We start from the raw sequence: 26,164 nt of genomic DNA, 5'->3' as shown, positions 1-26,164 counted from the left end.
TGTGTCTGTGTGCGTGCGTGTGGACGAGCACTTACTTGTTGATTTAGCATTCCGATGGCCTCCAGGTTGCTTTGCAGTCTGGTCTGCATGTCCTCGATTTTGCTGAGGTTTAGAGCGACGCAGCCCTTCTTTTCCATGCTGCAACACAAGTGTATGCACACAGGCAAACAAACATACATGAAAAATAAACTCTTTAAAACAGTACAGGGAGTTTAGCGGTCTGAGAGAAAAAACAGAATAACAAAACTCTTTCCTTCTTGCAGATCCTTTAACTGCCTTGTCTGTAGTTTAGCTTAAAAAGCACATTAAGTTTACACTTGCTTCTACCTATTCTTGCACAATGACATGCATTTGCCTGACTGAACAGTTTCAGTCAAATGTCCTCGGAAATCTGCGGCATAAAGAAGTTGGCGTGCATCATCTTCATTATAACTATCTTCATTATAACTTATTACTAAACTCAAAGATGGGTGAGCAAATGGGTTCCAGAAATCATTAAATTATATAAGAAAGTGCATATAAAGCTGGGGAAAAAAAACAAAGCAGCAAAAAACAAAAACAAAACAAACGCAAGCGCAGCCAGGGAACATTAAGAGTACAAGAAGCCATTTAAGATTTTAACTGTTTATTAAAACCGTTTTGGGAAATGACAAACAAATGTTAGGGTCTCCTATCTTCAGACCGAGGGCTGTCTAAGGAATGTCTATTAAATTAACGACGGTGGATAATGGTGCTCTGTACGGGCTGAAGAGCTTGCTGCCCCCGCTTTACGCTCTTTCTTTCATGCCCCAGTGAACCTGTCCAGTTAGCATTTGGAAAAAAAAAACCTTCTAAATACTTTATTGAAGAGTTCTTAGCCCATTAAAGTACCACTGTACCTCCCCAATGTTAATTTTCTTGTAAAAGAGCAAGCTGGGATTTTCTATCAGAGCAGCGGACGGGAAGATGGTCCCATTTTGCCTCAACTGAGAAGATGCACGCACTCATTGAAACGCTAATAAATAGTCCCATTGTTCCTGTAGATCCGTGCGCACGCTCACACACACGCAGTCATAAACTTTTGCCCTTATTAGTCGCAACTGAAACCATTTAAGATGTGGAAGACACTTGAGGAAGACACAAATATTTGAATTGACATTGTTTTCGGCTCCCGTGCATTTGCAGCTAACAAAGGCAACAACAAAAACAGTAGATAGTTATAACGCTGCTTAAAAACGGTACCCAGCAATCTCTTGACTATTTCCTTCTCTGATTTTTGAATCATTTATATGGATGTAATATTATTTTGCATTTCTATGGATCATCATACAACTCTGAGTTATAGCATGTAGCTTCGAGACTGAACAAAAGAAATGGTTGCTCCAAAAAAACGACACAATTTTTTAATGGCAAAAAACAAACTACAATTATAAATATATCTAGATAACATGAATATTTTTGATAAGTTCCCCCAAATATGTGCAAGAGAAACACAAAAAAAACCAATCCATACATTCCCCAGCTGACAAAATATAATCTGAGTCCCTGCATATTAGCCAACTAACTAATTTAGCTTGGCCAATATAAGTGAGAAAACCTAATTTCCTGACATTTATAAACTGAACATAATTGCCACTGACCCTTGCAGATCTTTTAATTTCACACCCTAATGATGATACAAAGAACATTAATAAGAGAAATGCAGAAATTTCCTTTGATCTTTCAAATTTTGAATGCCGCTTGAAAGACGAGTTCCATGAGTTTCCATTGCTACAGCGAAGGGGGAGAAAAAAAAATAACAGAAGACACAAACTTTAACCACAAGCCAATTCCATAAAATCCAAAGCGCCACATCTACACATTTTCCTCAAATGATTTAAACGCTTTCCTACGCGGTAATGTGGTCTTCAGCAGATCATGAATCATCTCCGCTGCTGAGACAACTGTGTGAGATTTATGCACTCGATGTGAGAAACCGGCAAAGTGCCGAGCGCTTGGCTTGGCGCCCGTGTAAACATGTGTTCCTGTGTTTACACGCAAACACAGATGTGTGTAATTAGCAGCCTAATCCAATCAGTGTGTGTATAATTACAGTCATTAGTGTCAAAGCCAAGCGGCCATGCTCTCTAAACCAGGCAATAAACTACGTGGTTCCTCTCCTGCTCCAGTCTCACTCATCTTTCTTATTTACTGTCCTCATTTTTGCTGTAAATTTTATGCAAGGCTCGGCTCTCTTTTCACACAGCCTCCCTCTCATCGCCGCTTTCTGCTTCTCTGTCACTTTGGTTCTCCTTGTTTGTACAAATCCTCTGCTGTGATCACTGGGTGCTCTTAATTGGAAGCACATCGTTAGCGGTGCAACTGATGAAGCCTGATGCTTTATGAGCGCTTCCCCCACATGGGTTGTGTCAGGCAGCCACTGAGTCAGTGCTGCCAGAGGCAAACAGCATCAATCTCTGTTTCCGCCACTCACTGCATATCAATGTGTACTGGTATCATATTTTCAGATATTAGCAGAAATCATTTTTGGGTTGTAATGTCTGTTGTCAGAGTTTATCCTTCTTCTTTTTCTTCTTAATAAGCATTTCTGCAGGAGAGAGGTGGGAGGGAAAGGAGGGGCAAGCAGCATCGAAACCCATCAGGCCACACGCAGCACTTTAGAGGGAGGTACAAGACACTTGTATAAGTGATTATCATGAGGGGCTTTAATGAGATTGTTAATTGACACTATGATGTTACTGCGCAACAAGAGTGTAACAAACCTTTTTAGTATCACCGATCCAGGGCATTAATTGTGCACATAACAACTCCTATCATTGTTTTTTAGTTTGAGCAATACCGCTTTTACCCGTAATGGCAAAATAGCTTTTTACTTTAACACTCGGCTACTTATTTACACAGTGGAAATGAAAGGCAAGGTGTTAGTTTGATAAGAGATGTAATTTGGTCTCCGTGGCCAAAAACCTTTGACATATGGACTGTAGATTGTACATTGTTTAGGATCAAACTCTACAATCTGTTCTATGTCCAGAGCCACACCCCTGCATTGATATTATTGTCCTCATAACAAGGTTTCTAAGGTAAACAGATAAAGTTTTGCTTACTTTTTAACTCTTTCCCCCAGAAAAATGTGGCCTTCCCTGTACCCACCAAGACGACTTTTGGCACCTCAGATGAATAATTTGACGACCATTAGAGTAGTTTCCGAGTTTTTGCAAGAGTAGCTGCATAGGCAGAGACCACCCTCACTAACTTTCAATGCACACCCAGTCATTTTGTCCTATGGGGAGGCCTGAAATATAACAGAAACAGCTCGGTTCAGAAGCGTTACTCCTAGTAGGCTTTTAAGGGATTACAGTGCAAGAAAAATATATATTTGAACATCTACAATTCTACAACATCTGGAAAACAGCTGCTGACGAGGATTACAGAAACGGCTACTAAATGGATTTGGATAGACACAATGTAGTGTAAACACCGTTACACAAAAATGTCTGCTCAGACAGACATGCTTTTTGTCAAAACATCACCTTATTAACAAGCGCTTATTAGATCTGCGTGTCTAAATCTAAGTTTTCCCGTCCGTTATGGCAGCAAATTGAGCTACGAGTTGGCTGATGCTTGGAGATTTCCTTATCCTTCATCCACTAGGTGGATTTTGAGCAGAAAATGCAAATAAATATGCCAATATCATTTTTGACTCTTAAGATTTATATTTGCATGTAAAAAAGCTTCAGTTTTGCGTAATTTGTTGAGTTTTACGTAATTTGTTGAGGTTGAGAAATGCAGAAAATTTCGTTTACCGAGCTAACACAATTGCGGTCCCCTCCATCAGGCCTCTCCGCGCCTCCCTGTGGGCTTTACTTTTTCACAAAATAACAAATGCAATGAAAGGCCTTCTCATTCAAGCAGCTTTATAACAGTAGGTCAGGTAATCATAATAAATTTCTTTAATAAAGGCATATCTAATGACAAAACCTTCACCCCGTGTTGACTGCTGTCAGTGATAGTGACAGCAGACAGACATTGTTAAGATACCCCCTGTCCCACTAGTAATGAAATTTACACTCTGAATGTATACGGCTGCCTTGCAATCATGACATTATCTATTGCTTTATAGAAGTGCAATTTTAACACATATGGCATTTTTTGGTAGGTGCGAGTGTGGGGGAAGGTGTGGGCATACTAATAAAATAAAATAAATTAGGAATCAACATAATGAAGGAATGGAATAAAAAAGGGGGGCAAAGGAGGAAGAGGGGCTGGATGGGGGTGACACAATGGAAGAGGCTTTCATTCACTGTTTTTATCTCGTTCCGTGTTATTATATTCGCTCAATCAAAACCCTCTCTTATGCATACATCTATATGAACTGCCTCTCTCACTCTGTCCCTCTCACTTGCTCATTCGCAATTATGAGGGAAAGACAAAGAAAAGCGATTCATCTTTCTGTCGCGGCCCCTTAATGATATCATTAAAATGACTGACAGCTTTGAATAGCACTGGAAACCTACCCCAGTCAAAACAAATCTGATCCGTTTTGGAAACAGAGTCTGGTGGTTTGTTAGGGGAGGGGTGCAACATGAGCACATGTTAAAAAAAAAAAACGGGGTGAGGTTAGAATGGGGCGTGGGCGGGGGAGCTGTTAATGAGGGGTACCTTAGGGGGGCTCACACTTGGGGTATGGGGAGAAGCGCTGCAGGCAGGTGCCCCCACAAACACCCCCTTTCCCGTACGCGCGCACCCTCTTTTCTCACTTCCATCCTACACCCAATCCCATCTGTGCCACGTTCGTTTTCATTGGCTTAATGAACATAATAAATATATCTCCTCTCTATTGATGAATGCTATTTGGCAGCCACGGGGGTGGCAAGCAGGAGAGGATGGGCACTTGATTGAAGTGTAATCATTGTTAAAGGCCCAGCATGAATAACATATTCAGATTGACGAAGAAGAAATAAAACAGCAGCACGTGCGCACACACGGGCACTGCTACGCACAGGTGGCCGGGCCCGCGGGGCGTTTCATTCACAACTTGGCACTCCTGCTGTTACTATCATCATCAGCTTTGTTCCGACCAGATTGTGTGCGAAAGAGCCAAACGTGGTGGCTTTTGTTACATGCTAAACTTTGATCAGCTGCTGAATGCAAACAAACGTATGCCTTTAAATGTGTGGTCACACACACACACATACACGTGCCCACATAAATGTAGATGACTCACGTTTTCCTGTCTTGCTGTACTCCCCAGTCCCGGAGATGGGCCTGCAAACAATTATAAAAAACAAACCTGTTTATGATTGACTCGCTCTTGTATCTCCTTATTTGTAGTTCATTGCTTTTCCACTCTGCCCCTGTTCACCTTGAAGAGTTCCATGTCTTTCTCCTTCTCATCCACCGCTTCTTTCAGTCTCTTTACCTCCGCCTTCAGTGTGTCATTAGCCTCCTGAAGGCATCTGACAAAAGCAGAGAGACGCGTTAAACAGAGAAATATAAATAGAGAGGAAGAATAGCAGACACCTATTATCATCAAGAGACTCTTGTTAACATTGCTGACAAAATAGTCTTTCAAGCAACACCAGTGATGACCGCGTTTCTCTCTTTTCCAGAGCAGCCTTTAACTAGCAGTTCAGACATCATCGCATACACGCATATACTGTAGTCCATTATAACACAATTCTTTTTGCACAGCATTTATCACTTACCCTAGTGACTATCTATTTCAGTATCTTGCTGTGCCCACCAATTTCAGACCTATTAAGAATTCTGAAATTGTTTTATTTGCAGGGGGGCGGGAAGCAGACATTTTCCGGTTAGGGAATATTGAAGGACTGTGTTCATTATGAAAAGGAACCATTGAGGGAGATGTGATTTCGACAAAGGTGTATGGAGTCTGTTATGCACAAGAGCCACATGATAACATGACAAAAACATAAGCACACACGAGCACACATGAACGAGGACACGTCTGAGTGGAGACAGAGGAGAACATGGTTACGGTGGTGCTGGGTGGGGATTATGAACGTATGGCACTATAGCTAGACAGCTTTGATCTCTGGCATGAAGAATATGTCACGCCCATGTATGCGTGTATTTATGAGACATGACTAAACAGAAACACTGTCAGGTGTGAGTATGTCAGGGAGTCTACCTGAATCACCTCAGCATATGCACACACACACACGTACACAGACACACTTCATGCTGCCTCACTTCCAAACCACCGCCGACCATCTTCAGTCATATTCCCTAAATAAAGCGATGTACAGGGTTGAAACGCATTCATTCGAACATACTTGTCTACAAACGCAAACAAATCTAGCTACTGAAAAATATCGCTGTGCCAAATATACTTACTCTTTCTCTTTAGTGATGACAAGCAGAGCTTTGTTTTGGGCTTTAATCTGGGCAATAATGCTCTCACTGGAAGCCCTTAGTAAGGAAGACACATTTTTTAATGTAATTCTACACAAACTAACACATCAACAGTTTGTGGCTGTCCTTTAGTTGTTTGAATATAAACAAATAGATCAAAATGCACCATTAAACAGGTTTAAATATATAAAATCAATATTTTCTACAACATAAAGTATTTTGTAGATTGACCTTGAACTGTAGCTACACATAACAGTACACTATATGATACACACATATTTTATAGCATGTGCCAACTAAGAAAACATTAATAACTTCCTTTTATTTCCTTAAATCCTCTGTTTTTATTTTTTAAATTCACAAAAAACATGTTGGGAGTGTCCATACTTTTGCTCAGTGATCCAAAGGTTGACATTAGTCATGACCAGCTGGCTCTCGTGCAGAAGCTTTGCATTGTCAGACCGCGTCCCCTCCATCTCTGACCGGAGCGTGATCACCTACAGTCGATACAGTAGCCAAGAATTATCCATCAAAACTTAAGCAGTTGCAATCTTTTCAGCATTTCCTTATTGCAGATATACTGCCCCCTTTTCTATACTTTACCCAGCAGATTAGTGAAGTACACACCGATATTCACGCTAACCAAATCCCAAGTAATTTAAACAGGTTAGCAGCTTAAAGTATTTTTTAAAAATATTAACATCCTGCAGCTTCACACATTTATGGACTGCATGTCTCTGTCTTGTAAACAGACACGCCTGTGCACACGCTCAGATGCAAACATCATATTAAATATGAATGTGGGGTGGAGGGGAGGGGAGCAAAGGTGTGATTAAAGAAAAGCTAAAAAGCAGGGTAAGTAATGCTTTAAATAGAGGGGGTGCAAAAAGGGTGAGACTAAATGTCAAAAATAGAGCATAATGGCAACACAAGAGAAAAATTAGGTAAATGGAGAATAATGGAGGATGAAAGAGATGGCATTTGCAGACACAGGTATAAATAGCAAGGTGAGGTATTAAGCAGGCGGGAGGGGAGATGGAGGATTTGGTGGGTGGGTGGAGGGGCAGAAGCAGACTGGAGGCGAGATTGGAGAAAGGGAAAAGATGGGTGTGGGGTTAACAGGGACTGGATGGCACTGGCCAAACTGCTGACTTTTTCATTCTGCTTATCAGTCAGGACCTTTCCAGGCCTAAACTCTGGGGACCCTGACATATTACCCTTATCGCCATAGAAACACCTTGATATGCCATACCATCTTCCCACAAAGACTTGAGCAAACACAGAAAAAGTTTCCAATATGTGGGCCGTGATTTAAGTTTATAAAAATGTCAAATGATTAACCCGAAATGTCAAAATATCAACTGCAGGTATGAGATGAATCAAGCACGGTGTGCATCTGTGTGTATATCTGCATGTGTATTTTCAATCTCACACGTGCACAAAATATATATTTTATTATTTTATATTGCCAACGTGTTTCCAGAAAGTTAAAGAAGATTTAAATTTAACACATAGATAAGACTGATTCTGTTGTTGCGAAAGAAATTGTATTCCCGAGCAATCAAACAAAGAAAAGTGATTAAGAATCATTATAATTCATTTTATCATCCAGTGACTTCAAGTGAGCATAACAGGACAAATAATGGTAGTGAAAAGTGAAGGAGGCAATGATTAGCCAACAAAAAACTATCAGCATTAAAAATAAAAGAGATTATTGTCTGTAGCGTCCAAAAACTTTCAGAACTCGGCATCTGTTTCCTGATGATTGAGCATCCATTAAATATGTTTTGCCCATATCCAGATGGGCTGCAGGAAAACAGAAAAAAACCCACACTTTTAGTTGCCTGAGGTCAAGGTTTTTAAAATATTAACGAGTTTATCTGACAGAAGTCAGTCAGCCCAGGGCTACAAACAGAGGCACCAGTTCAAAAGTTTACAACTTCTAAAGCTGATGAATTTTTCACCTGCACAAGAAAATACGAAGCAGCAGACAACACATCGGGTTTTGTTTTTCTTTCACTGTAAAAATTCAAATATGTTGCAACACAAGGAAATCCATGAGACACTCATTTGTTTAATACCTTATGCATCCACTGAAAAAAACAGAACTGACATGCATAAGAGTAAGCAATGAGGCTGTGAAGACACCAGTGACACATAATTAATAATTCAGTTTGCGTAACATGATGAAAAATTGCGCTTTTAATTAGGATTGGATTAAGGAAGGGTTGCATTTCAGCAAATAAGCGCTGAAGAGAAACCGTGGGATCGGTGAAATTACATCAAGCAAATCATTCAATTTTGAAGAATAAACTGAGTCAGGCTATCGATTGTAATTACATTAACAGTGGAGTAAATATTGTCACTGTTTGTGACTTCATCTTGTGTTTTGTCTCGTGCTCTGACGCATATTCACATGAAAAAAGTTCTGTTTAAGCCGTCTTGGCAAAACCCCCGCATATTAACACACCCATATTAATTATAAGCGCAAATATATCAAGCTATACCATTCAAAAGATCAAATAATACCCACCCACGCAACACATGGGCGCACGTACACTGGCAGGATCTGCGGCATGCTGTAATGACAGTAATTACCTGCGGTCTCACATTAACATCTCCCTCCTGACTGTCTGACTGGCTCAGCTAGTGGAGGGATGTAAATCGCAGCACAACTCTGATGTTGCGATTAGGTCTAAATTACACATCATCACTCTGTTTCCAGCAGTGTCAAGGGAGGCAGAGAGAAGGGTTTGTGAGAAAGAGGGAGGGACATTTGTAGAAAACGGATGGTGTGGGGGGGGGACAAGGAGGTGCCACTGCAACAGTGGGGAGGAGTAAGTCAGCACACCTGCTTAACATTTAGATTGGTTTTGTTGCACAAATATTTTAGCAGATGATGGGGGCTAAAAGGGGCAACAAAATGCATTTATAACCAAGTTTGGTGATACCTCTTGTCCTTTCAGCTTTATACTCCAGAATATGAGTTGACTACTCCTGCGCTGGTGAAAGATTTCAAATCTTTACAGCTGCTGTACCATTTCTTTTTTAATTAATTATTTTTTTTATTTATCCTACCAAAAAGAAAAAAGAAGAAGAAGAAAAAAAAATGCCCGAGTCATTCCAGCCTATGCTTTTCAATAGATGCAAGCTAGACTTTGCTGGACTCCAACATTTTTTTCTGAACCTATACATCTGAATGAACTTTCATGACAAACCTGAAAGCATACCTGCAGATGGAAAATATAAAAGGAAGAAAGAAAAGAAAGAGAGCAAATGATTGTAGAGACTTTAGAAGTTAATAGATTTTCCATCTTTTCTATTCTCCATGGAGCTGTGGACCGGTATCACATTGCGCATTGGACAAAAGTGTATTTTCACTAAAAGCCACCAAACCGTCCAAGGTCAGGGGATAAACATGCGTCAAAGCAGACTTTTCTTGGTAATGAGAGGAACATAAAAATGAGTATAAAATCAGAAACAGATAGCCTAGTTGTTGCTTCTACAACCATCAAACCGCTAGAGCCGAATATGAGCCATTACTCTGTTCCACTCAGCTCATCAGAGCACATCCTCTCATCAAATTAATGAACACATTTATTGTTAAACACGTTTTTATAAAACATTCATTCATTCTGTCTAATTAAAAGACCCAACAGGCCTGACATCACTTAAATATGCATACTTATCACTCACATGGTCTGAATTAAAGATCCACAAGTGCGTGCGGGGCTCTGTGTGTGCACTGTATGCGTGCATGTATGATGGTAAAAGAGAATGAGGCTTCCTAAGCAGGCCTTCTCACTCTAGGCTTAATGGTGGTAATCGTGGCGTGACCCAACATTAAGACAGTGTGTGCGTGTGTTTATGTGTGTCCCACTCTCCCTAATGGTGACGATGATGACATGTTCTCCATTAGACTAGTCAGTGGGCCACAGCAGATCTAGCATATTAATGATGCTGATGATGGCTTCTTTAATTACCTTCGTCTGCTGCTGCGTGGCCTGACTCCTTTTCCCCGATTCCTTTCATCACACACTCTCCTACGCATGCTGCTGGGTTGTTTATCAGTGGTTGCCATTACTGAAATCCTCTGTCTTGCATCTAGCCTGTGTGTGCACAGCTACATAACCAGCCTTGGTTGAAGTTTCACAAGCCCCTTCAGGAATCAGTAGAAAATAAGTTTAAACTTGTAAGGCATACAATGGAAATATTTTACCAAGTTCAGTCAATACGCCAGCACTAATATAATATCAAACAACATCCAACCTTAGAAATAATTCAATTTTGCACTTTTATTCCACAGATTCTGTATAAAGGAGGGTAAGCTAGTCCTTGAGGCGTAACAGGATTACTGACAAAAAAAAGAAAAAGAAATGTGCAAATATTGTCGTGCAGCGTCTAAAAAAGAAAAAGAAAAAGTCTACGTTTGATGAAAAACTCAAACAACAGAAAACTTTAAATGCGTTATGGATTGAAGGGATTCGCAATAGCACAATGAGTGGTGTTTAGTTGTCCGGCTGACCGGGTCGCACAAGTGCTTAAATAACAGCAGCAAAACAAAAGAGCAATTTTAGGGTCTGAGGTGCATCCGTGCTGTTTTGTTTCAGTGATGAGTTTGGCAAAGCACAGAGTTACGGGGAGGAGGCGCTGCCCCAAAGCATCTTGGGGGAGAGGGGAGCGGGAGATTGACAGACGGGTTGGTGTGAAGTCTGCAGTGATGCGGATGCTGTAGCGGTCCATTGTGGCGAAGAGAGAGCTGAGCAAAGAAGCGAAGCTGTTGATTTACCACTCGATCTACATTTCTACCCAAACCTACACACGTGAGCTCTAGGTAGTGACTGAGAGAATGAGATCATGGTGGTAATAAGCTTCCTCCAAGGGGTGGTTTGGATCTCCCTTAAAAATATTCTAAGAACCTCAGCATAACTCGTTCACATCGAAAGGAAACTGTTAAGGTGGGCCGGTCAACAGGCTAGGATGCTTCCTGAATGCCTTCTAGGTGATTGCTTGGAAGCCGCGGGGAAGACCGAGGCCATGCTGGAGAGATTACATCTCACAGCTGGTGTGGAAACTGGAAGAGCTGGAACATGCTGCCAAAGGTGTGTGTCTCTACTTAGGCCGCTGCCGCCATGATCTGCACCCAGATAATCGGCAGAAAATGGATGGATGGATAAATATAGCATACATTGCAGTACGTGGTTTGCTTTTTAACTGCAAGGCATTTATACATAATTCATTATGTTCTCCTGCACACGCAAACACACACACAGATCCACACACGATGACTAATAAATAAAAATGTGCCAAGGTCAATCTCCTCATGGATGCTCTTAGTCCAGTGTGGTAGCTGAAAACTCAGCGACGTGGGGCTATCACACAACACAGCTTGTAATAGAGTGACACAACACAACTCTTGGAATCTGTGAGGGCGAATTTAGCAGAGCTAAACCTTGTTGCCAAGGTGAAATAATTAGATGTTAACCTTGAATAATTGCAGTATTAGTATTTTCCCTTACTTTTATTTGATTAATTAAACACTCTCATGTTTGATTTATTAAAAAAAACCAAACTAATTTCCACTCGTTTTAAAAGTGTTGTAAATCTTGACCAAGGTGACAAACTGTTTATAAAGTAAAACATGAAATGAAATAAAATAAAAGAGCTATGACTGATGTGAGTCTGCCTATTTTGTGCTTGAACGAAAAGCTTAAGAAATCCAACACATTATCAATAAAACAAAAACCAAAGGTGACAGCAAGGAGGAGAAAAAAAACCCTTTCAATACACCTTTTTCTTATCGCCTCTTCCTTCCAGTCTGAGACTAAATTCTTCCTGCCATATGTCACCTCTATGAACCCGTCTGTACAGGAACTTTTCATGGTTTTGTACTGAGACAGAAACACAAACGTACAGCCTTCTTTGGTAAAGAAGGATATTGGGTGACAGCTAAGAAGGACGTGAAAAGTTATAGCAACAACATGCGAGGGGAAAAAACATGGTTAGTTTTCCTGCTTGACTGTCCTTTCCATCTCTCAAATGAATTACAACAGTGTAGCTTAATGAGCTGTGTGGGATGGTGATGGGACACACATGCACACACACTGTGCAAATACAAAGTCCATTCCATGGTTTAACAGTCAGACAATTGGGCAACTTCTCTTTATTCATCAACTAAACAAATGAGCTTCATTTGTCTGTCCTCATTTCGCCATGTGTGTGTATGTTTGTGTGTGAAAATGGTGATCAAGCGCAGGTCGTTCTGAGCTAATTAGTCCAGGCTTGGGGGCTTCTATCAGGTATAATGAGTGAGATCAGTGAACAGCTACAACCGTTATGGCGAACCGACATCTCAAGTGTCTCTAAAATTTGAAATACAACACGTTTGTTTTGCATCCACTTAGCCAGATTGCAAACAAAAACCACAAAGATATTTACAGGCTTGCACATACAACATGCTGTTTTGTTTTTTTTTACAAAAATCTGCAAACAAAAAGTTACGCAGTTGAAACTAGTTTGAGTGGTCCTATTGTGACTTTTTCTGGCTCAAATGAGAAAATCTTTCCATATTGCTTTAAAAAATATTTTTTCTCATTTCCAGGATTTCAAATATGGGTGTTTTGTGAAGCCATGAATCTAAACAACCAGTCTTTGGTGCCTAGACCTTCAAATGTGGACTTTTTAAAAGAGAAACATTACTTATCCATGTCCGTCCGGTGTTGCTATGGCTGACGTGTCAAGGCACTGCCAAAGATACCTGTCCGCATTTCTGTGCCAGCAACAGAATAGCAGTATTTGTTGCCCTGGGGTGAGAACGCACGAGTACTGGATGACATGATTTGATGGAAAATTTCTATTAAGCAGTTAGGACAACAAATTTACAAAAACATATTGGCAAAACAAATGAATAAGGCCCTAATTCTAGCAGTCGAGTCCCAGACAGTTGATTCTGTTCATCTGGATGTAGCGTTTTCAGTGGGAGAAACGTTTCGTCACTCATCCAAGTGACTTCTTCAGTCTCAGCTGACTGCAGGTTTCCCAACCTTATAAACTGTACATTTGCATAAAGCTCTTCCGTGTTAATCCAGGGGTTGTTTGTTCTCACTGAAGTATAAATCACATATAAATCAACCAAAACCATATATTAATAATTAAAACCCTTAATTTAAATATGTTTTAAAATATTATATTGCAGACAATGATGGCTGGATTGACATAAAAAGACAAAACAATGGCTTTTGGGGGAAAAACTTCCCAGACCTTCATTACAGTTATCCTATAAAATGTACCTCAACTGGATTTAGATCACATGACTGACTCTGCTAATGCAGATTATTCCAGTTCTTTACCTTTAAAAACTCCCAGGTTGCTTTTAGATTGTGTTTTGGGCCACTGTCCATCTCTCCTTTGAAATGCCATCTAGTCAACTTTGCTCCAGTACAGCTGAAACCAAGCAGATAGTGTATCCCTATACAGTTCCGTCTTCTGTCACATCATCAATAAACAGCAGTGATCCAGCGCTGCTGGAAGATATGTATGTCAGTGTGTCACACTGCTTCCACCACACTTTACAGATGAAGTTGTATGCTTCCAAGCCTTCTTCATACTCATTTTCCTGCGATTTCCATATAACTTCATCTCCAAAATAATGTTGTTGCAGAGCTGGTGTGGCTTTTATTTTCAGTGCAATATCAGCTTGGTTGATGCAGTGTTTAGCACTGTCAGCTCCCACGCTCCAAAGACATGATTGTGAGGTTAATTGGTAATTATAAATTGGCTGTAGGTGTAAATGTGAGCATGAATGGTGGTCCGTCTCTCTGAGTTAGCCCTATGAAGGACTGCGCCCACCTCTCACCCTGTGACACATCCTCATTGGTTAATACAGTTCATGCTGACTTTAGTCATACAACTATTAAAAGATTATGTTTAGGGAAATTCCAATATTATGTGGACCTAACTGCACATTATAGCGACATTCAACACACCCTTGCGCAACTTAAATTTATATTGTGCATTCACACACTGATTGGTACAAATCTACAAAGTATTTTTACACATTCAGATGCAACTTTGTATTTTACGCCCCCCCCCCCCAAAAAAAACAACAACTTCATAACAGAATTTGTATGCAGTTAAATACTGCCTAATGATTCATTGTGGGAAAAGGTGGTAACAGGAGGTAGCAGGATGACTCTTTGTTCCCTTTTTTTTTTTGGCAGTTCTATGTTTTTCTCAAGGATTTTAACAAGGGACCAGACTTCTCTCTGTAATCACTAGGCAAGCGCCCCGCTGACTCAGAGTGATTAAAATCTACTGTCTAATTGTATTTTTACAGATGACATCAATAGTTGTAAAGATATTTGGGCAACTAAAAAAGTTTAAGAACATGAAAACATGCTTATAAACTTTGCTATCTGAAAACTTCTCTGCAAATTCTCATTAAAACTGCTTGAAATCTTTAACTTCATGCTCAAAGAAGTTGAGGTAAACACACTAATGACTATGATTGTGTGTGTTGTGTGTATGGCTGAGTAAATGTGAGGGAGAAGGAAAGAGGGATGATCTGATCAATCACAAAAACATGCCTTATTTTTACCCTGATTGGTATTTGAACTGGACTCATGCAGAGGGACAGGACTAAGCAAAGTGTGCATGTATCTCTTCGTGTGTGTGTGTGTGTGTGTGTGTGTGTGTGTGTGTGTGTGTGTGTGTGTGTGTGTGTGTGTGTGTGTGTCCTGAGCAGCATGCATGGAAGTGCAAAACTGACTAACATGCGAATCGTTAACTTGATACCAGAAAAAAGATACTAAACAAACCCAGAAAACGCAAACAAGACTCTTTCGCGCACACCTACGTAGTATACACTGTGCATACAAAGACATACATAGAGAAAAAGACAGAGCTATCTGAGGTTCAGCTTCTGTGCACCAAGGCAATTTGTAATATAGATTTCCTCTATAAGCCACTGTAGAGTACCATTTACCATTTCAAACCCTTTGATTTTTTTTCACCATTGGATAATTCATCTTCTGCCGCTCAATAACCGAGATTGGGACCTAATGAAGGAGTCATAGTCACAACGGCCATCACACAGGTGTTTAAACACAGTTTGGAGTCAAATTCACTGAGAAGCTCATTGGTTTTTGAAATGATGGAGGACACGAAGCATGCAAAGGAAAAATGCAAAGGATTGTGAACAAGGGTGGGTCAGTGAGCGCATAACATATACAAATACATACTTTTTGATGCATACAATAAAAAAGTATTAGAGTGATTAACTGAATCATTTACAACCAGATGTAATCACTGTACTTGCTCATACAGTATCTTGAACTTAAACCCAAAGGTTACTGAAACATTACAGTTACAGTTACAACAACACCGGTAGTATTGGGAGCATTTTTATTAGCTGAGCAATGTGTTTCAGCCACAAGCCAAAACATGCACATACTACTTAGGCTGCATGAACTTTTACCACTTTAGTTACTAAAGCGGAAAGCAGACTTTAGGTTCCATGCCAGAAGGCTCTACTCTGTTTCTCCTAATACTAAAAGGCCAGAGAGGAAGTCCATTATTGATATTGGCAAGATTCTGAACTCATCTAACTTGTCAGTCCATTAAGGTCACCTGATAGGGGTTTGCAGTGTCTGCTTTACTATCTTAGTCATTAGATGCTCATGGCTGTTGCTCCTTGAAAGGCTGTGATGAAATACTATGATGCGATGGGTAAGAGCTGGATGTGAACATTTCTTACACTTTCATATTAATCCATTAAATATAGGGCTATAGCCTGTTTGCTCAGCTTAGCATGAAGTATGGAAACAGAGGGAAACAGCTAGCCCAGTTCTTTGGAGGCCCTGTAGAGTCAGGCTAGCTTGTAAAGTGTGCCCACACTTTTGCAATCCTGTGTCCACAAAGTTGTGGGATAAAAGAAAAACAAAAAAGGAACTGGAGTTTGGGATTGGATCAGCCAAGTAAGTCCACTTTAAGAAATCTTAACAGTAAAATCAAGGAGTTGACATTTCACAGCTTTCATTGTGTGTTTAATGTGTACTTCATGCCAAAAACAAAAGCTTCAATTTGAGGCAGTTTAGTAACCTACAGTTCAACTAGTCCAAAAATCTGTGTGAAGACTGCAAACTCAGGCACAGATTACAACATGAGTTAGATAATGGTCTCAGAGGCCTCTATTCCCAGGCAATGGGACCTAGCTAAACAAACAGCTAAAACATGAAAGCTCGCTTAGCTCAATAAATAAATAAACATCACAAAGAAAAGTATCTTGAAAAATTACTGTATAGATAAAAACGGGAATCAATCAAAAGTAAACATGATAAAATAAGGAACTTAAATCAAAAATCAACGTGGGTACGGTCATATAAGGTGCATTGCTAGCTGTCCCCGTGGCAGCGAAGCTGAAACAGATGCTAGAGAAGGTTTTCAGCTGCATATCCAGTAAGCGGTGTACTTTCCATTAATTATCCACAGCTATTCACAACAGCCACAGTCATTTTGATGACCTCTGCATAAGCTCATCGAGGAACCCAAAAATCCAAACGGTGTGTTGATTCCAATGAGATTCAAGCAATTACAGCGCTGATGAATTCCCTTGGCAAGTATTATGGATGCATTCCAACAGCTAGCAGTTCACTATCCAAGCCACAGAAACTTTCCTTCTTAGGTAGCATATCAATCCCTCCACGTTTCTTCTAACCGCTAAGATTAATGTCTCTGTCCACACGAAAAGTCTTGAATCCAGGTAAGGTCACACTGTGGTCCACTAAGTATGTGCACCAACATCTCACTGCAGTGCTCCAAATAGTACATGGCACAACACTCTGTGCTTTTCCTCAGAGAATGGTCTTAATCAGCTCGCCAAGCTCATCTGTATCATTGTCTAAACGCACCAAATACCCCCTGATGATCGCTGGAACAGCTCCATCATTGAAACCCCAAAGTTTCCTGTGTGGGTCCTCCAGGATTACAGGCCCTGCACTGGGCAATAGAACTGTCAGCACTATCAGCTGGTGAACAGCCCCCACTGCAAGAGTGTAAACTGAAGAAAAACCTTTAGTAGTACACTAAACTTGACTTTGCAAGACTTGCAGAACAAACACTAGATGTTTCAGCTTAGTATAAATCACAATGAGCAAAAAAAAAAACCCTAAAATGTTCCATTCATGCATCCATTTTCTTAACCGCTTATTCAATTTAGTCACAGGGATCTGGAACTTCTCCCAGCTGTCATAGGGTGAGATGAAGAGAACACCTTGAACAGGTTGCCAGTCACATCACAGGGGGTTACACAGAGAAGCAGACAACCACGGACACACACTTACACTCCTACGGCTAATTTGGAAGCCCAGTTAACTTAACATGCATGTCTTTGGACTACCTGATGAGAACCCATGCAGGCACAGGGAGAACATGCAGCAACCTGCACATAAAAGCCCCAGCCGCCGCATTCAAACCCAGAGCCGTCTTACGGTGAGACAGCAGTCTATTTTTGAAACTGTATTTTTTAATGATGGAAAGAAAAGGAATTTACTGTATTTATTTGTGAACATTTAATTGCTAAATTTTTCCATAAGAATAAGAAAACTTCATCTTGATGGATTAAGTGCAGATAAAATTAAAACCATGGGGACTGGGAGAAGAAAAACAACTTATTTATCTTATAAGATGTTTCCATATTTTTGAGGAATTTCCCGAAACGTGTCAGCATGAGGAAAAAAAAAATCCTTTAATATTGCAACTTTTATTATAGAAGAAAGAGACCTTTTTTTTTCTTGATAATTCTTGCACTAGCAGTCATTGGCACGTCTGCTTCAATCAATAGTCTGACATACCTCTGACAAATGTCATGCAAAATTTTTGATCACAGACAACAGAGAAAAGAGAGCCAGCCACGCAGCAAAGGCAGACATGAAAGAGTTTTCAACACTCGTGAAATAGATGAAGAACTCTTCGCGAGCGCTGACATGGCTTGTGACTGACCAATCAGCTGGCCTTAGTTGGTGTCTTACTGGCCCTGGGCTATCACAATTGTCAAGCCATGGTGCACTAAACAGAAGAAAGGAGAGCCGTGTTATGTGGACTGCATTATTCACAAGGACAGAGTGGAGGAAAAAAACGGAGTAAGGTGAAGGAAAGTGAGTGAAGGGGAACAAAATGAAAAGAGAAGAAAACAACAGAGCACATGAGTGAGAGAGGACAGAAAAACAAGAGTGGGAAAGAAAAGAAGGCATGAAAGAGAAAATGAAATACATAAAGAAGAAACTTGAAGGTAAAAAAAGGGAACAAAACACATAATCAAGGCATGAGAGAGCACCGTGGTGTGGGGAAGCTTACGGCTGGATTCAGAGTTTGTCAAATCTAAATGAACATCACTTCCCTACACTAGCTATGGCCCTAATTATCCATTCTGCCTTTGTACAGCGGCAGCTCAGCTCTGACAACTGCTCTCCCTTGAGATTCCCCCCAGCTCCCAGCTAGAACATTAGGGAATATCAGGGAATATTACACCTAGGAATTAACGCTCCAAATCACCTTGCTAGGTTTAGGTCCCGCATATACCCCTCCCTTTCTTGGACAAGATAATCCTGGCTCTAGCACCGGATATATGCCACTAATCATCAAAAAGGCAAGGGGTGGGGGGGTTGCAGGGAGAGAAGGAACAGCAAGGAAGATCTTCAAGGGAAAGGGAGAATAGAGGAGATCATGAGTATTAGTATTCATGTTTATGTAGTACAGTACACCTGGCTTAAATGTTTCATCCAGATGGGTCAGTGAGAAAAATCAATAGGCTGACTGGTAGAAGAGTTAGATAATCGCATTTAAATAATGAAGCGGTAAAACCTGGCATAGCTGTAATTTATGTACACACAGTATCAATTCATTTTCTTCTCAGCAAACACCTCACCTGCGTTGTGCCCCGAGCCCTTTTTAAACAAACACCTGAAATTATTTGGGAAGACTGCGTCACTGAGGTTTGGTGCGTATTTCTTCACCTGGTCCAATGCATCCTGTTTCTCTCTCTCTGCTGTGAGTTTCTGATGGACAGCCTCTGTCAGCTCCTTCTTCAGCCCCGCAGCCATTGACCTGCGAGCGAAAACAAAACAGCCGAGCTTAGTATCATCCTAAGACGAGGCTTATCAACGAAAAACAAAACAAAAACACAGCTTAAGTGAGTAATTCGTTTTTGGTTAAACTGATTTCATTATTCAAATGTATTTTACAAATACATTATTTCCATTAGCGCAAAAACAAACAGAGACAGAAAATCCCGATCCGCGTTAGTGTTTAACGCAGGCCCCGTGAAGTGTGAGTATGTGTGTGTGGCAGCCGAGCTAAGGGAATGTGAAGGGGATCAATATGAAGGGGTCTATTCCTGCCACGCACCGTGCGTCCGTGCGTGCGCGAGTCAGTCAGTGTCTACGAGTGTGTGTGTACGTGTATGCGAGCGAGACTGTGTGTGCCGGCTGTCCTGGCTACAGCCGAATCAATACGACAAATGATTACCATTTCCACAAACCTCCCTCCACAGCCTCACTTCGGCCGCTCTCGGGCCTCGACACTTTATGAATAGTAAAAGCATCCGGGCCTTTTACGGCCAAAAGTTTTTTGACCATAATCTGAAGTTAGCATATTATTGATTTTACAGTTAAAAAAAAGAATGACTAGGCAGGGAAAGACCACAAAGTCAGCATCTGTCTATTAGTTTTTATTGGCTTCTGTGTTAAAACGACTCATCCAAAAATATCAAAACCTTAATAGAAAGCCCAGTATTTACCCAACTAAATCTTTCTAACACTGGTGATAAATGTGATTTATACTTCATACTTAAGTTCATTAATCAGTCTATTAAGTGCTAAAAAAATGCAACTTTAACTTACTACCACTTTTGTCTGTTCTGTCTACAACTTATTATTTTCATTATCGTTTAATCTGCCAATTATCTTTCATTTTTAATTATTTACACTGTCTAGAGCAGTTCCCAAGGACCCAAAACCTAAAGTGTTTTCACATGATTATAGGTTTTATCCTCTCAGAAAGACAAACCCCAAATGATAGAAGATCAAATTTTTAGATTTGAAAGGCTGGGGAAACTTGTTTTGTCATTTCAGATTATATTTGATTACTTTATAAAAAATGTCACGGATAGCTGTTGCATTAAGAGATGGCCGATAGCAGAAGGGTGACAAAAATAAGAGAGAAACAAGAAGGCGATATCTCTAGGCCACCAGTGCTCTCCTTAGATCCTACAGTTTTCCTTGGGTAAGAAGTGAATGATGAAAAAGTAATGATCAAAAAAATTATGAAATATGAAACCTTGATAGTTATGAAGGCACACCAGCAAGAGCTGGGCAATTTTAATTAATTTTCTTCTCAGATGATTAGAAGGCGATAAAATGAAGAATAAAAATCAGTATACGTTTGTATAATGAAAGGAAATCGTAGCCGACTACACTCAGAATCCCTCGCTAAATGTTCCTCAGCAACTTTAAAGCTGAGACTAATAAAGCAACTCATTGGTAGCAAAAGTTGAAGCAAAAGCCGTACAGCCAAAACAAAAGGAAGAGAAAATGTCTGACAGATCGGTCCGTAGAGAGAACATATGATAGGATGAACAGAGTGGGAGAGAGAAGGAAAGAAAGAGAGGAGGCGTCCTGTGGAGAAAGAAGGGGGATTTCCCACAGCACAGATGGAAGCCATTAGCATGGTGCTGTTGCTTAAAAACCTTTCATGTCTTTGCAGTTATTAGATAATACCCGGTTAACAGTAAACAGCATGATTCTGCAAATGGATATAATATGCAGGCACAGCGATTGTTTTACCATACAGCATCTAAAATTGGTTAAAATCTAATAAAATGTAATAATTCAGAATGTAACCTATAAAGTCTCCATACTGAGTTTTAAATTGTCAGTTGACGAGCAAAATGTTCCATGGCTCAACTTAACCAAGAAACTCCCCGAGACGGAGACCGTAGCGGTGAGGTCATGTCGAAGCCAAAGCCGCAACCACAACTATGCGTGCACAAACAGCAACACACAAACACACACTCGACTGGGTGATACATGCTTGCTGATGTCATCACCGCAGCTCTGGTGAAACAGAGAGGTCAACCAGAGGTCTCACCTCTGAACTCTGCGACCCAACATCTGCTTGCTCACCTTCTCCCATCAATACATGTTTGTATATATTTTCTCTCGTATTAATCCAGGAGCAGATAAAAGGGAAAGCAGTTCACATGTTCAGGAACAATGTAACATTTTGCTTTGCAGGCTCAAACAATGTATGCATTTAGAGCTCAGGGCTGTTCTGTTCAACACATGTTCGGTAAAAAAAAAAAAAAGCCTACTGTGCGTCGCACGTAAAAAAGTCTAAATGTTTTTGATTACCGAGCTTACGCGAGGGACGGCGGGAAATGGGATGAGAACGGAAGCCGCTTTCCCTTTTTCCTTCTCTTTGCTTCTTACCTTATTTTCTCCTCTGCTAGCTTGCCTTCATTCAGACACCCCTCCATCCGCCTCACCTCCTCTGCACGGGCTGCCAACTCCTCCACTGAGCAGGAGAGAGAGAGAGGGGAGACAGAGGAAGAAGAAAAGTGTGCGATAAAGAGCAACAGTTCATTTCAGACACACTTAGTTGGGATTCATTAGAGAACAGGCCTTATTCAAATAATCACACAACCACAAAAAATGCAAAAAGAATAGTCATAAAATTGCCTCAGATAGCTCTCGATGCAGAGATGATTTTGTTTTTTGAACTGGATTAAAGAAATAACTCTCCGAGATGACTACACACTTGCACGACACTTTACATCTCCTAGCAGGCAAACGTTAACTGGATGATTTACAAAACCTGCATACGGAGGTCTTTATTGATTCTTGTCAAGTTCAGCACGAGTGGGAAAACATGAACTGCGAGTCACCTTCAAAGCGAACCAAGAACTCTGCCACAGAAGAGGCACTGAATGCCTTTCAGAGGCGGAGAGGGAAGGGAGGAACGAACACAGTGCACTGCTTACAGTTGGTCGGCGAAGCAACCTTTTGTTGAGAGACAAAAGGGGTGCTCCCTGGTTTCGTCAATAGATGGCACTCTTTACCTTGAGCAGGCCACTTGAGCTCATACCCCTGACTGCAGCCCTTCAATCACATACCCTTTTCAGCCGTCTCTTCCATCTACATGCAATAAAACCCCATTGTCCTACACTTAGTAGTTTAGCACATTGAGGGATGCATAATAAACCACTAGTCAGGTTTCTCAGCTAGGTTTGCTTTGCAGGCCCTGTTCAGTTTGAATTTAAAATTTAGGATTTGCCCCCGCACTCCCCTCTTTTTTTTGTTCTGTATGCTGTTTTGTGAGTCAATGTTTCTTCATAGCTCTTAAAACCTTTTCACTAAATTCAGTATTCATTGAATATAACATAAACTGTCAGCCATCGGTGACCAAGGCTAGTGAATATTGAGAAGGTCTGTGCGCTGAATATGAAGAGGTGTGTGCGCTCCTGAGTCTGTGTTTATGTGTGCACGTGTGTGTGCGAGTGCGGGTGTTTGTTGAATATTTACGGAGCGGACCTTGACTTTCTGAGTGTGTATTTGGGTGTGTGAAATAGAAATATAGGAAATGTGTATTTCTGTAAGCTTTTTAAGGCCACACAGAATGCTAGGATAGAAGTGGTGGGAAAGACTGAAGAGGAGGAAGCCAAAACCAATACCATAAAGGAAACAATACAGAAAAGAAAATCCACATTTAATAAAACTATGACTAATTTATGGTTTTGTTGCATCAAAACTGTTTAAACTAAAGCCCTAGGAAAATTGAAGCTGCAACTGGAATTGCTAAATATTTAACGATGCGCTTTTATTTGTGTATCTATGTGCATGCATGTGCCCTGCCTTGGCTATTTTACCGAACCTCAAGGTGAAAGTTTTGCTATGAATCTCAATAATCAATAAAGTGGAGATGTGAAAACTTATGAGATGGGGATCAAATTCGTATTCAAGGCATTCGCTTTTCAGGTGACCTCAGTGACACCTTCCACCAGGGGAAGCCACAGAGAGAGCAATTAACTGCATGCGCTGACCGTTTACACAAACTCTCTTATTTGTGCCTGAGCTCGCATAAATAAAGATGCGCACAAAACTGAAATACACACTGAAAATTAAGTGAAAAACAAATTTGTAGAAATACGAGGGGAAAAAATGGGCACAAAGGAAGCTGGTCCAAACACATACAAGTCCTTACTTAAATGTGGTATATATTTAGCTTGGCAAGACTTGATGACCAAATACTGACTATTTTTTTCCGCATAAAATGAGGATCTGCAGAGGGGGTGTGGATTTTGACACTTCTCTCTTTATCTTAGTAAAAGCAGAACTGTGATCCATATCCTGAGGTCTGAGGCCCTTAGCAAACTGTTTTGAGTGGCTTCATGAGCTGTGTCCGTAGTTCACAATTTAAGATCTTCAGTCCTTCTCTTTCTTAGCTCTTTGATTCTTGTCTTCACAACTTACGGTGTGACATTAGGCCACAATGTAACTCTCTCCCGATCTCTCCTTCTCAGTGCCTTCATAGGAGCTTCAAAGCCCATCATGCAGCATCAGCCTATAATCACAGATCTGCGGTCAGATTACCCTGCTCTCACCGCTAACCTTTAACATGAGAAGGATGATAACCTTGCTAACCCTGAATCAGTGGTTGGGGCTAGGCCCGGCCCTGCCTGGCCCTCATAAAAGCTTCATAAGGCTTCATGGGAGCTTCCTTTGGCTTTGTTGGGGGATTCGGAGCCGGCTAAGGTGCTCCCGAGAGATGTCCCAAAGCCTCCCAAGACTCTTTCTCTCTCTTTCTGAAGTTTCATGGGCTTGCAACACTGCTTTTGGGTATAAGCCAAAAGGTGCAGACACACAGCCGCACACTGTCATGCACACAAATACACCACAAGAAGACCAAAAAAAAAAAAAAAAAAAAACACACCTCATATGCACACAACAGTGAACACTCACAAAGACAAAGACTAACACACACAAACACACACGCGTACACCCCAACACACTCCCCTCTTGCTCTCTCCTCTTCGCTTTATTTACAATCCTCTGGCAGCGGTACAAGGGCCCGGGGCTATAACACACGGCACCTAATGCTCAAACTGCCAGGTAATCTCATGTCTGACATCCCCCTTTGATAGAAACTGATCAATAGACTCTTGTAAAGGAGTCATTTTCTCTGATGTTTCTACCAACCACTTCTCTCTATCTCTAACTCTCTCTCCTTTTCACCCCCCCCCCCCCCCCCCCCTTCTCTTTTATTAGCCATACATTTATAATTCATATTTCAGCGGGGCTGAGTTTGCTCTGAGACAAAGAGGGAGGGGGGGGGGGGGGGGGGGGGTAAAGGGGGGGGGGGGGGGTATGCTTCTTTGTGTAATAAAGAACAATAGTGGTGAAATGATGGGGAGAAATGCCAGTGTTTGCTGCTGGTTCCGGTGAACAACAGTTTTGGGGATCGATAGAGTGTGAAATGGGATTATAGCTAGTAATAGAGGTGAATTGGAGGAGAGAGGCCTGTGCACGTGTGTGTCCGGGGATCCAGACTGGATAGCAGCAGCGCACACACACACACACACACACACACACACATGCACGCACACACATTCACACGTACAAACGAGTGCACGCACAAACGTGCAATAATGATTTCATCATCTTTAGGCAGATGCACATCAGCAGCACAGAGGGGTGGTAATATCACATTTCTGTTTTGGTGGAAGTGTGGAAATAAGGATATAGTGTTTTTGTTTATGCCGTTATTTCATTTGTTGTCACACGGCATCACATTTATTTTGCATTATAACCAACCTTACAACACATCTTATTTAAGATGTAAGATGACTCTACTAGTCGGGTTTGAATATTTTAAAGATCCATCCCCGCCCGTGTTTCACGAGCAGATGCTATGAAAACACCTACTTAAGAGTACGCCACATCTGATTTTCCTGGAAAACAGATTACGAATACAATCGTCCCTTCGGTACACCTTTATGTGCATTTTCTGTAATGGCTCGTGTGCACTGTATGTTCGAAATAGTGCAATTTTCCGCATGTATCACACACGCCCCAGCCTATTCCGAGAGCCATAAGTGACAGAATGACAGTAAATTTGACACAAGCACCCATACGCCAAGTTTAAGGACTTTTTTCTATCCTTTTTAATCACTCCTTTCTTTCCAGTCTCTTCATCCTATCCTGACACAGTCTGATTGAATCCAGCTGCCTTCAGACACTTCAATCTAATCCATGTGACACTTCCCTGGTTTCCAACTCATTCTCTTTTCCTGCTTCTTTCCTTCTGTCTGGCCACAGAGACCTTTATATAATATCCATTACTCCCAAACTACATTTATATATTAAACTGTAGAAAGCATATCAACAGCATTAGAGGTAAAAATGCTTTGTTAAAAACACCAAAAATGGCAGTTTATCTCGTTAACTGTCTAAATAGCAACATCAAAAATGACTTTGGACTGATATGATTATTACTTCTGAAAACCTGATACTGGCAGCTACTGTGTTGATAATTCATTGATTTTTAATTTACCAGATGAGTAATTTTGTAATTTTACATAACAATTTACAGACGACTGGGTTATAAAAGGCTAATAAGTTATGTAGAGTAATTTAAAGCATCTTAAATATGCATTCCTTATTAAATTATTCTGGTTAGAGTCACCTCTAGCATACATTTTCTTGTTAACTCATAATTGTATACCTGTTTCTGCCTGTCCATATTTTTCTTATCATTCAAA

The 26,164-nt window shown here is 40.8% G+C and overlaps 1 protein-coding gene across 11 annotated transcripts in view; it reads right to left on the bottom strand.

The window, feature by feature from the left end:
• LOC146662077 (uncharacterized) overlaps positions 1-26,164 on the bottom strand; it is a 93,254-nt gene that overhangs the window by 5,777 nt on the left and 61,313 nt on the right. For 10 of the 11 annotated variants that reach the window (XM_085418494.1, XM_085418496.1, XM_085418500.1 and 7 more), the window contains 7 exons: positions 21,837-21,921; positions 19,365-19,455; positions 6,742-6,851; positions 6,337-6,411; positions 5,342-5,435; positions 5,204-5,244; positions 36-138 (listed from right to left, as the gene is read on the bottom strand). In XM_085418494.1, coding sequence (XP_085274620.1) covers positions 36-138; positions 5,204-5,244; positions 5,342-5,435; positions 6,337-6,411; positions 6,742-6,851; positions 19,365-19,455; positions 21,837-21,921 — 599 coding nt within the window. Of the gene's footprint in view, positions 1-35; positions 139-2,881; positions 3,272-5,203; positions 5,245-5,341; positions 5,436-6,336; positions 6,412-6,741; positions 6,852-19,364; positions 19,456-21,836; positions 21,922-26,164 lie in introns of those variants that run through there. The other variant, XM_085418501.1, reaches the window with a different exon arrangement.

The sequence above is a fragment of the Rhamphochromis longiceps genome, linkage group LG9 (genome assembly GCF_057381845.1).
Source record: "Rhamphochromis longiceps isolate RC_006_pf linkage group LG9, R_longiceps_female_GT1.1, whole genome shotgun sequence".
In the NCBI taxonomy this organism is placed as follows: domain Eukaryota; kingdom Metazoa; phylum Chordata; class Actinopteri; order Cichliformes; family Cichlidae; genus Rhamphochromis; species Rhamphochromis longiceps.
This window is presented reverse-complemented; position numbering and strand designations above follow the sequence as displayed.